At 33.8% G+C, this 12,769-nt stretch overlaps 1 protein-coding gene across 5 annotated transcripts in view; it reads right to left on the reverse strand.

The window, feature by feature from the left end:
* Window positions 1-12,769, reverse strand: part of LOC136027021 (tRNA (34-2'-O)-methyltransferase regulator WDR6-like) — a 102,915-nt gene that overhangs the window by 69,586 nt on the left and 20,560 nt on the right. For 4 of the 5 annotated variants that reach the window (XM_065703927.1, XM_065703930.1, XM_065703928.1 and 1 more), the window contains 3 exons: window positions 7,472-7,630; window positions 3,434-3,578; window positions 2,230-2,448 (listed from right to left, as the gene is read on the reverse strand). In XM_065703927.1, coding sequence (XP_065559999.1) covers window positions 2,230-2,448; window positions 3,434-3,578; window positions 7,472-7,630 — 523 coding nt within the window. Of the gene's footprint in view, window positions 1-2,229; window positions 2,449-3,433; window positions 3,590-7,471; window positions 7,631-12,769 lie in introns of all 5 variants that reach the window. The other variant, XM_065703931.1, reaches the window with a different exon arrangement.

Consider the following 12,769-nt stretch of genomic DNA (forward strand, 5'->3'; position numbering starts at 1 on the left):
ATCTCAGATTTAAACGAAGCGGAGGTAAGATTAGTTTGTTAGCAGGTCAGTAGTGAGGCCTTTTTGGATTTATAGCATCCCTATCCCTACTTTTAAAGACATCCCTATCCACTAATTCCGACGACAGCAAGCAGGTGCATTTTACGTCATAGGAAATGTTTACTTTTGCATGTTATGTTCGCTTGTTAAATAATAAAGAGTGTTAAAAAAAAACCTAAGAGGGCTAAGAAAAAACCTACGAGACCCCACCAAATCATGATTTCTTTGGTGGTTACGTAATAAGGTGGGTTATCTAAACCAAGCATATTTAAAAACCTAAGGATGTAGGGAAAAGCCTTCAGGATCCGCAAGTCAGGATGCACACGTTACCTAATAGTTTATTTGATTCTTTAAAAAAGCCTACGAGACCCCACCAAATCATGATTTCTTCGGTGGTTACGTAACAGGGTGGGTTTTTGTAACGGAAGCATGTTTAGAAAACTTAAGAGTGTAGGGAAAAACCTTCAGGATTCACTAGTCAAGGTGAAGACGTTACCTAATAGTTCCCTTGATTCTTCAAACAAACCTACCAGACCCCCGCCAAATCAAGAATTTTATTGGTTGTTATGTTTGAAAACCTTAAGGGTCCTCCGATTGGTAATATTCTGACTACGCCACTAGACTCGCCATGTCCAGATTGGGAAAGTTCATCCCTAGTCAAGGTGCAAATGTTACCAAATAGTTCCATTGATACTTTAAAAAAAGGCCGCTCCCGCCAAACTCGCCCTGTCTAGATTGGGGAAGCTCATCCCTAACTCAAGTATTTTTACCAAGATTCTAAATTCTGGCAGAGGGCAGCCAAATCTTATATGGCAGTTGAATTGAACTGGATTCCTCCTCCATCCCAATATACTCAAAGCCTCCCTCTTTACACCCTCCCAAAAAGTTCTTATTTCCCTTAAGTCTTTCCCTGCAATATCTTCCACCCCATTCGGAGACGACCTGCTTTTCGTTTGAGTTGGCCGACAAGGACGATCATTGGCAAACCGGGGTGAAAGGCAGAGGAGATATTCTGCAAACCAGTAATAAATTCGCCGTAGTTGTTTTGTTTCCACTACCGTGACTTACTTCTTTTTTTCTGTCTCTCTTTAGTTTTTTTTATGTTTACAAGAGTTCATAAACAAACCCAATTCAATTCAAATGCCATATAAAATTCGGCTGCTCTCTGCCAAAACTTAGTACCTTGGGAAAAATATTTGAGTTAGGGATGAACCTTCCCAATCTGGACATGGCAAGTCCAATGGTGTAGTCAGAATATTATCTATCTTCTACAGTTTCTGAGATACAACTAGGTATTCATACACAACTATTACCCTTCCTATTGCCCGGTGATTATCGTCCAATTAAAAGCTACCCGTCTCTTCTTCTCTCTTTAAAATCCCCCCGTAACAACCCAGAACACTTCACACATGTAAGTAAAATCATTGTCAGGCCAAAATATTTTAGATAGGCATGGAAATCCCCAAATCTCGACACGGCGAGTCCGATGGCACAGTCATAAAGTTTTTTGTCCTAAATTCGTGGTACCAGGTACAGTTAAAAATCTGATTTGCCGCAAGTCCTTTATTGATGTTTTAGATGACTGTTGAACCTTCTTTTGAAACAGTCAACATAGAAACTTTTAGAGATACCTTCCCCGGGAAGATCATTTCAGATCAAAATGCAATGTCAATTAAAGCTGTCCTTCAAACCCTCTGTTCTTGGCGTGCAAACATTAAGATAATCGGACCATGATGTGTGTCTTCGTGTCAGTCTTGTCCATAGGACACTTCATTGGTAACGACTGAACCAGCCCCATTCTGGAATTTTCGGAATGGTGCCAACGACGTTTTCAGAGCACCAGCATACAGCGGACATCCAAAACCGAGAACGAACATACTACAGTCGCAAAATATAGTTTCAATGTCCAACAGAAAACGGGTTGGCAAGGACAGGAATAAAACGGACTTCGAAAAACCAACTCACGAAAGTCTTTATTTTTGTCTCTTTATCTCGTTCAAAAAAATGTAAAAACCATTATTTTGCTCTTTTTTTCTCTAAAGCTTGAAAAATCGAGGTACTAGATTTTTGCGCAGGACAGCCGAACTACAAAAATGGAATAAAAAGCTTCAATTTTAACAAAATAGGACATTGCGTCTCATGTTGTCTTAAATGATACCAAACCAATTGAAATAGCTAATGAAGCATTACCTCTCCCGCACTAACGATGACGTCCTCCAGTAGAAGCGACCTCCAAACTCGAGCTGAATGACCATGCAACACAAGATGGGGCACAATAGTTGCATCTTCCCACTTGAATGAAGAATCACACATAGAGAAATCCACTTTCCATGTTCGTATGCTTCGATCATCTGATGTCGAGCAAATCAATTGGCGCTTTTGACAATAGGCAAGTGAAAATATGACTCCCTGAAAAATTAATGTATATCAGGATAAGTCACATACTTGATAAATTTAGTTTTAACGTAGTTGGTAACCCTTTCTTCTTCCACTTTTGCCTGGCGTTGAACAGACACAAGGAAATCGAACAAGGAATCCAATGGAAATAGAAAGCTGGCTTTCAAGACCGGTCATCATAGTCCTGTTATCTCAGTTACGACTTGAAGAACAAATGCTAAAACAATTATTGTTTTGAAAGGCAATACTGGATTTATTTTTCAGATTCAAGAATGCTATCTGCAAAGCATTATTATACCTCAGCGTAAAAAGTAAGGATTTCGAAGCCCCCTCATATACAGAATAATTTCAGTTCGTTTTTAGTTTTAATGTGACTATTTACTTTTCATCTATACTTGCTCTTTTATTTTAAAAAAAGAAAGAGCATTGACAAAAGAAAAATAAAACAAAACTAAAGGGAAAAACACATAGCTGAAAACACTAATAGAGACGGTAGTACCAACGTCAATAGACATTAAAATGACAGTAATACAATACAAGAATATAGTAGATCATATTTTTTCTTGCCAAACATTTTCGATATTTAAGATACGGATGCTCAAAGAAGAAAATCTGTTTGGCCAGTTTACCAAGAAGCATACTTGAGATACTGAATGAGCTTATACATCTATAATAAACATTCCCATTGATCCCCAATTAGACATATTGAGTAAAACTCTCTAACTTTAAGCCACATTTAAAAGGCAGTGAAAGTAGGCGTTAACCTAGAAATCGTTTCTAGATCTATAACTGGCACAAAGCACACACAATATTAGATAAATATGGCCGTTTTAGCTTGAAAATGTTGCATCTGTACGGCCCTTGAAATTCCTCTCGAGGGCCTCAAGTTAGCGACAATAAATTACGAATTACTTTTTACAATTTGTTAACAAATATTGAACAGACTATATAACAGCGAAGTTTAAGAATTTTATAAAGTCAGCTGGTCATTTCTCACCTGGTGGCCTTTTAGTCTATGCAAGACCCGACAGGTAGCTGAAGAATTCTGTAAAGTGGGACTCCAAATTAGTATTTCTTGAAATACTGTGCCAGCAAATAAAACCATATTAGAAACATCTTCTCCTTCAATATGACCAGAATATCTGAAGTGAGGCTGTTAAGGAGAAAAAAGAAATGGAAGAAAAAACTCATGTGATTTTTCCCAGACAACTGAGAACTGATTTTAACAAAATAAAGAGAAAATCAAGAGTTTTTAGAAAATGGAATTATACAGACATTTCCCCCTATGGAGCTTGAGCATTCTTGAGGATACTGGATTAGTCCCATTATACATTGCCGTAAACATCAATAAAAATATATATATATATATATATATATATATATATATATATATATATATATATATATATATATATATATATATATATATATAGCACTTTTGTTCTTGATTTTTGAAACCAAGATATAAAGAAAAGTTTTGACTCAATGCAAAAAACTGGTAAGAGATACGTCAGGATTGAAACAAACAGAGATCTAGAGAGATAGGAGAAGCTTACAGGTAACTGAAGTCTATGGCCTAGACCAAGGCTGTGGAAACAGAGTCGTGGAGTCAAAATTTTAATTTTTTTTTCCTAAATGGAGTCGGAGTTACAAAAATAATATAAGAACCTTTGGAGTCAGAGCTGGAGTTATGGGAACATACACAGGCTGGAGTTAAACCAAATTCTCTTAAATACAACTAAAAAGTGACAATAATAGCCACAATTAATATTGTAGGCTAGTTAAAAGTAAGAGCTCTGATAATAGGATTTTTAGAACTAAAGAATTTATTTAAGGGGCAATTTGTAAACTGTAAAATTAGCAGGAATGTTCAAGTCAAGAGTTTTTTTGAAGAAAACCTTAGGAGTCAGAGCTGGAGTCGGGGCAAATATGTTAAGAGTTTCAGGAGCCAGAGTCAGAATTTGAGTCGACAGTAAAGTGGACCGACTCTACACCCTTGGCCTTGGACAAGCACAGCTGAAAGCTTCTTAACGCCTGTTCTGCAAAAATCAATGTGGAATCTAAAATAGAAACTGGTAAAAGAGAAAACTAAAAGAAGACAGAAGGAGTGAAGAGGAGATAGAGGAAGTTCATACGAGAAAAAATAAGTCTACAAGGAAGATAGAGCTTAAAACTTGCAGTACTTTCTTTAAAAACGAACAGAGAACATAAATTCGAACTGGTAAAAATGAAAAAAAGAAGTAAAAAAAGGATTCATGAGAACATTGGTAGGGAAGGGGTGTCTAAAAGTAAAAAAAAAACTACAGAGATGATGCAGCTAAAATCTTACAAACTGTTCTTTAAAAACTAATAGAAAACCTAAATTGGAACTGATGAAAACTAAACAAGGGTGAAACGGGTGGTGCTGTAGAGATAAGACAGTCAATATGTAAGACAGTAGTTTATAAAAGAAACAAAGTTAATATCCCATGACTCGTTCTTTGGGTATTAATAAAATTGGAACTGTTGAAAACAAAAAACGAAATAAAATGGATACAGGAAAGTCTACAGGGTATACAGAAGCCTATGAAGGAACCTTACAACTTGGTTCTTAAAGTTAATGATGAACCTAAAATGAAATTGGGAAAAGAGAAATTTGGAAGCCAAACAGATAGGGTTATGAAAAGATATGGAGAGTCTAAAGCTGAAATAGAAGTCTATATAGTAGATATAGTTGAAGTACCATGGACAGTTGAAAGAGAAATTGCTCGTTCAAGTTGGTTCAGGGTAAACTCACACAGCCACATACATCTTGAAAAATTAGGAATACCCAGGAGCTCAATTTTTAACAAAAAAAAAGACCTACAGATGCTGTCGTGCAGTTCTAGTACTAAGTGGAAACCAGGTTTGAAATTATGGAAGGTGTAAAAATCTGCAGAAAATGAGCAAATAAATATACCATCTTGGAGCTCTAGAAAGTGCAAGTTTCTTGACTAGTGATAGCAAAAACCAACGCTACCATAAATTGGCAGTAAACTGGCCAAAAAAACGGCGATTGAATGAATGTAATTTTGTAAGAATGCTACCCTAACATCTTGTTACTAAATGGGAATTAAAAAGAAATGTATATATTATTGAAGAGTTAAAATTGTAAGCTATGCATTAATATATTTACTATTAAAATCATTCAAGACTAAACACTTCAAAAAAGTTACTTACTTACAAGAACAACTTAGAAAGACCAATTATCTTACTTTTTTTTACATATTTATGAATTTAGGGTTCCGAAGATTATTTACACACCACTAGAATACTTACTTTCTTCTGATTCTGAATGTATCACTTTTATGTTTAATGTCTGTTATATGAAGCACAAAGATTAAATAAGAGAAATAGCACAAATTCCAAGATAGGAATCTAGATTTGACGCATATTTTCAGTGTTATAAACGTATTGACCGAAAGATAAGGACTCAGCTTGAACTTAGCAATTCACTCAATTCACACCAATTGCTTAAACAAGCAATAACGCGTGAGGGGATCAAAGGATTGTCTATTTAAGTTTTCACAAACGAAAAGCACCGTGAAATTTACGGAATTGCTACTCGCTTATTTTTGCTTTGTCGTACAGCATGGCAACACTGTCCACAAAACTTTGTGCAAAGCTTATTACCTAAATATCAGGTCAACAATTAAAAGAAATATCACAAGAAATCCCAGTTTCCAAATGTGCGTAGACCTAGGACGGATCCAAGGGGCAAAAGATGTTTTCACTTTCATGCCCTTGGTACTTTAATATTTTACAAATCGTTCTAGAACCTAAATGAAGACAGAATCTAAATTGGAACTGATAAAATAAAATAAAATTAGAAATAATACAGATGGGGGTAAGGAAACACGGAGAAATTTATAATTGAAAGGAGGTCTATAGGTAATATTACCTTAATAGCCAATAAACGGTTCCTTGAAAACTAATATAGATCTACATCAAAACTGTTGAAATAGAAAGTAAGAAGAAGTAAGTAGAGAAAGTGAGAAGGATGGCAAAAGGAGAACATGCAGCCAACTCAAGGCAACCAACAATTCTTGCTTAACAAATCGAACTAGACTCCTTGAGGAAACAAATCTTGTTAAGATTAAACAGATTAAAACCATCTAAGTAAAAAAAAAACCTGAACAGTTAGTAAAGCGAAGATTTATAAACAACGGAAATAAGTAAGTGTTTAAACCTTAAAAAGGAATAACAAAAAAAAACTAGAAATCAAACAATTATCAAAGGTTATTGTTGTTGATCTTCATCCTGAAGATAATTTTCAAGTTCAACTTCAAATTAAAATTTGACATTCTTCAGAATAATATTCCAACAGAAAGTAGCCTAATTTAAGGAATAACTCATTATTTCTCAAACGCATTATCGAAGTGATATTTAAAAGAGACTTTTATATACTTCAAATAGATATACAAGGGAGTTTTAATTCCCAAAGTTAGATTATATTACAAACTACAAGATTTGAAAGTATAGGTTTTTAGGAAGTCCAATTGACCGGAAAAGTGGCCTAATTTCATTGACCGAGCCATTAGTTCCCAGACAGACAGTTTAAAGGGGTTTATGTAAGTACCAAAAGGATATTCAGGGGCTTTAGATCCAAAGAAGGTCACTTCTAAAATTCCCGTTTCAATTACAAATTAGGATTTGTGGAAATATTATCCTCAGAAAGGACATTCCACCAGATAGTAGTCCAACTTGTATGAAAAAGTAGTTCTCGAATATAAAAAAGTTTCCAAGGAGATTCTCTAAAGACATAGAAGGATATACATTGGCTCTTCTGTTTGTTAGTTGCCAAAACTATAGTATTCCAAATAATGAATAAAAATCTTTTAAGATTTAGATTACAGATTGCAAAACGAGAAAGAATTAGAAAGAGATTTAGATTACAGATTGCAAAATGAGAAAGAATTAGAAAGAGAAACTAGAGAATTTTTATAAAAAAAAAGAAAATTGGAGCTTTCCGGAAACGATCAAAATTCCATCCGTGGGAATTAAACTAAAAGGATACAATAAACATTTTTCTTCGCAAACAAAAACGTTGATAACTGACAAATCATTGTGAAACAAGGACATGGCATAATTGTGAGCCAACAGGCAAAAAAGACTACCATCACTACTCCATTTGATTGTTTGGACCCAATCTTCTAACGACGAACAAGATTCTTGTCTACAAAAGAGTGCACATATTTAGTAAGTGTGACCAGTAATCAACATGAAAAAAAATAGGATTTATGGGTAAGTATTGTTGAACCGACGTCAAGAGTAAGAAAAAACAAGATCTCCAGTTGACCCCCGCTTTGTTTCGTCACCCTTGATTTTGTTTTTCGATACTTTGGTTAGCTTCAGCAGAATCCCATTGGATTTGTAGCTTTCTATTGATTTTTTGTTTCTTTTTTTGTCAAAATTAAGCAGTAAAAAAGATAAGTAAACAAAGTTACAAAATACTCCAACAAAACAGCAAAAAAGTACGGTATGTGTTCAATATCATGACTGGTGAAAGACTACTGAGACACTTATAAATTATTCTTTTATTTGCTCTAAGCAAGATGATCTTCAAATTATAATGAATAAAGGGGCTAATTTCCGTCTTTCTCATCATCTGAAGCCATCGAGTGTTCTTGATGGCTTGGAAAATGATTTTGATTTATTTATTGATAAGTGGTGTAAGAAAGAGAATAAAAATAAAGAGAGTTTTCAAAGTTGGAAGAATTTAATTATTAGTAGAATAAGAAATAAAATATATTCTAACTTAAAAAATAGTAACACTAAATCATTAATTTGTAATGCGAAGATTAAACAAGAAATTGCTAATCTAAAGAATGAATTTGTAATTGTGCCAGTGGATAAAGCTAATAATAATTTTGCCATAATTTGTCAGAAGCTGTATTGTGATATCTTAAAAAGGGAGTTATCCACAACTAATGTTTACGAAAAGGTAAATATAGAGGATGAGAATTTAATTGAAAAGACTGAAGAAATACTTTTTAAAAATTTTAATATTAAAATAAATGACAATGATAAAAAGTTCCCTTTCCTATATTGGACTGTAAAATTTCATAAGAATCCCCCTAAACCACGGTTTATTGCTGGAGCAGCTAAATGTCCAACCCGCATTGCTGCTACTGACTCTCTTTAATTTTAAAGGAAATTGTAAATAAACTTAAAACCTATTGTTCTGGTATTAAAAGATAAGTAAACAAAGTTACAAAATACTCCAACAAAACAGCAAAAAAGTACGGTATGTGTTCAATATCATGACTGGTGAAAGACTACTGAGACACTTATAAATTATTCTTTTATTTGCTCTAAGCAAGATGATCTTCAAATTATAATGAATAAAGGGGCTAATTTCCGTCTTTCTCATCATCTGAAGCCATCGAGTGTTCTTGATGGCTTGGAAAATGATTTTGATTTATTTATTGATAAGTGGCGTAAGAAAGAGAATAAAAATAAAGAGAGTTTTCAAAGTTGGAAGAATGTAATTATTAGTAGAATAAGAAATAAAATATATTCTAACTTAAAAAATAGTAACACTAAATCATTATTTTATAATGCGAAGATTAAACAAGCAATTGCTAATCTAAAGAATGAATTTGTAATTGTGCCAGTGGATAAAGCTAATAATAATTTTGCCATAATTTGTCAGAAGCTGTATTGTGATATCTTAAAAAGGGAGTTATCCACAACTAATGTTTACGAAAAGGTAAATATAGAGGATGAGAATTTAATTGAAAAGACTGAAGAAATACTTTTTAAAAATTTTAATATTAAAATAAATGACAATGATAAAAAGTTCCCTTTCCTATATTGGACTGTAAAATTTCATAAGAATCCCCCTAAACCACGGTTTATTGCTGGAGCAGCTAAATGTCCAACCCGCATTGCTGCTACTGACCTCTCTTTAATTTTAAAGGAAATTGTAAATAAACTTAAAACCTATTGTTCTGGTATTAAAAAATTTTCGAATTTTAATCCATATTGGAGTGTTAATAATTCACTGCAGGTGATAGATTCTTTAACAATGGTTTCAGCTAAAAGAATTGAGTCTTTCGATTTTGCGACAATGTATACTAATTTATCACTTAATGTAGTGTTTGATAATTTAAAAACTGTTATCAAGAAATCTTTCCTCTTATCTAGTAAAAGGTTCTTAAAAATAGACATTTATAATAAAAAAGCTATATGGACAAACTGCTTTAATACTACAGTTAACTTGAGATGTTACAGCTTGGATATGATTTTTGAGTTATTGGAATTTGTTTTATACAATACTTATATAAGATTTGGGGGTGATTTGTACAAGCAAATTATGGGAATTCCCATGGGGGGGAATGCCAGCCCATTTATAGCTGACTTGTTTTTAAGTCAACTAGAATATAAATATATGATGGATAAGAATAATCCAATTAATTTAAAACATGCTTTGTCAAATAATAAAAGATATTTAGATGATATTTTGGTCTTAAATTGTAAGGATTTCATTGATATTTCTAAAAATATATATCCATCAGAGCTTATTCTTGAGCCTAGTCATGGCGCTGGTTATGAAGATCATTTCTTAGATTTAAATATTAATATTTGTGATAATAATAAATTAAGTTTGAAAATGTATAATAAAACGGATGATTTCGATTTTGAAGTGATTAGTTTCCCATTCCCTGAAAGTAATATACACTCAAATATCACATATTCAGCGTTTTTCTCACAGTTACTTCGTTATGCAAGGATTTGTAGTAATTATATTGATTTTAAAAATAGATGTAAAATCTTAAGCCAAAAATTGATATCAAGAGGTTTTTCTGCAAATAAATTAACTTGGCAATTTAAAAAATTTAGTTTTCATTATAACGAACTTTTAAATAAATATCAAAAGAATTATCTAGAAATACTTAAAGAAATTTTGAACTAATTTCGGAGTTTCGAGAAATGTTGTCACAGCGCCATTTATTTTGAATTGTGTTTCTAATTGAGCGAATTTTCTTAAAAATTAGCCACATGGTAATGATGAATTCTATAATTGTTTAGTTCATTCAGGTTTTTTGCAATGTGTTAATATTTGTGATTTGGTAAAATTTATAATATTTAGTTTGCCTATTGTTGCTAAAGGGAGGGATATATTAACAGGATAAGCTTGTTTTGGTTTTACTTGGTTGTTTTACATTTGCTGTTTTTTTTTCATAGGCATGTATTTTGGGGGTGATACCTGACGCGGGGATGCCATGGATATTCTGTGGTAGCCACAACACTGTGCTGGGTAGAGAATTTAGAGTGACGAAACCCTATATAGGCCAGTGTATTCTCCTGATGAGCCCTTGTGTTGGGTGTTGCCTCTGAATTATTTGTCTATATTATTTTTTCTATTGTTTAGTAAATGACGACTTATACTTATTGACGACATGACTGACTGTCCATGGATTATTCTTTATGGTTGATTGTGTGTGGCTATGCTGTTTGACCTATGTGATTGTATGGATGAGTAGGGTTAAGGCCTCATTCAAGTACTGGTCTATATTAATCACTAATTTAGAAAAATAGTCTTCCTTTTCTCCTTCTGTCTCTTTTTTTTTTTTTTTTTTTTTTTTTTTTTTTTTTTTTTTTTTTTTTTTTTTTTTTTTTTTTTTTTTTTTTTTTTTTTTTTACTGTTGCATTGGTGATTTCTCTTTTCATGATATTATTCCAGGTTGGATCCAGTGCTGGTGGAGAAAATCCAGTCGCTGTCCAGTGCTGGACAGCGAGCTGTCCTAAACAACTAAACAACTCGGCCGTCCTTCTTTTAATGAACTTCTTGGCCAAGTATTTCACCTTCTAAGTGTATAGAAGCTTCTTTCTGGAGTAACAGTGGTTACAGACAACGTCACTAGAACATCAAGAAGAAAATAAATATTTGGGGAAAAGGAAGAATAGCATTCCTGATGAGAACACAAAAAGGTCTTTCTGCGATCAGGCATTTATACAAGTTTCCGTGCCCAAGTTTAACAACTTGCTTCAAACAGTCTGCTTTGGGTAGAACATCACCATATAACTCAAGCACAGACTTAAATTTCAGGGCCTTGGCATAACAGAAACAATCTTAGAAGGGACAATGACACAGAGATTAGACACAATCTTCTGGTAAAGCTCAAAACGTTGTTTCAGCTGTGATATGAAGTAGCCTCACAAAGGAATAAACAGAGAGGTTCTATAGTGAGCAAGCATATCAGAATCAGATAAAAACTCCTTCCACCTCTGCTCCTTGAACGAGTCATCTCAAATCCTAAAAAATTGGAAAATCGGTTAAGATTCGTAAAAATAGTAGCAAAAGTAGTAGCAGCATTCTCTCCCATCTCTATAGTTCTGGAAAGGACAGGCTGTGCACGTCTACAAGCAGCAACCAGATCTTAGTCGACGAACTGAAGAGTCTAAAACAAGGCAGAAAGATTACTTTGTCACATGTAGACACATCACAAACTGTTATTGATTTCTTATATCTAGCAGCTGCAACGCTTTTACAGACGTTTCAACATAACTATTCTCCTCAAGAACTTCAAAAAAAACACATAATACGTCGATAGAGCCCAAATAAATGCATAACTGAACCGTGACGACTGACCCATCTTGTTTTACAGAGTCCAATAATATTCTATTTTTGCAAATCGAATAGGAATTCATTGATTTTTTCATAAAATGTTTTTGTTCTAAATGGCAAAGAACCATATAAGTTTCAGACTAGTGATAAGGTTCTGAAGACTCGCTTAAAGGCTGAAATTTAAAAGATGGACAAAATGAAAAGTTGAGACTGTATGTACTACAGTGCATGTAAAGTGTCTTTGGGTACGGTTTGCTTATAACTGTCTGAACACCCCTGAGATGACTTCTCATTGCTGCTGCTCCATCGCAGCCCTGACCAACCATCTTTTTCAGATTAAAGCCCAAGGCTTCCAAGGAACTGTAGGATTGACAAAAAAGAACTTTTCCCAGCTAAATTGGTAACCGAAACAAAACCAAGAAAATCCTCAAGAAAATTTCCAGCAGATGGAAACAGATACTTGCTCAATATTTGGAACACCCACCCTTTTACAAGTACAAAAAGCAAGGGCCTGCAGTCACTTTTTTTCAAATATTGCTGAAGAAGTTCTCCACGTGCGGCCCTTGAAAGAAAATGTTTCATTATACTTTCGTTACGATGTCTTGCTGTCAGTTGTGATAAAGCTGGGAAGGTGTCATTATTATAAAGTGGTTCTGGCCCCATGATTGAAACTGAGACGGTATCCTTGGCACCCCACAAGGCAAGTTGTTGCACTCCTCAAAATATTATACTTTCAACAAT

Source organism: Artemia franciscana, chromosome 5 (genome assembly GCF_032884065.1).
Source record: "Artemia franciscana chromosome 5, ASM3288406v1, whole genome shotgun sequence".
NCBI classification, from domain to species: domain Eukaryota; kingdom Metazoa; phylum Arthropoda; class Branchiopoda; order Anostraca; family Artemiidae; genus Artemia; species Artemia franciscana.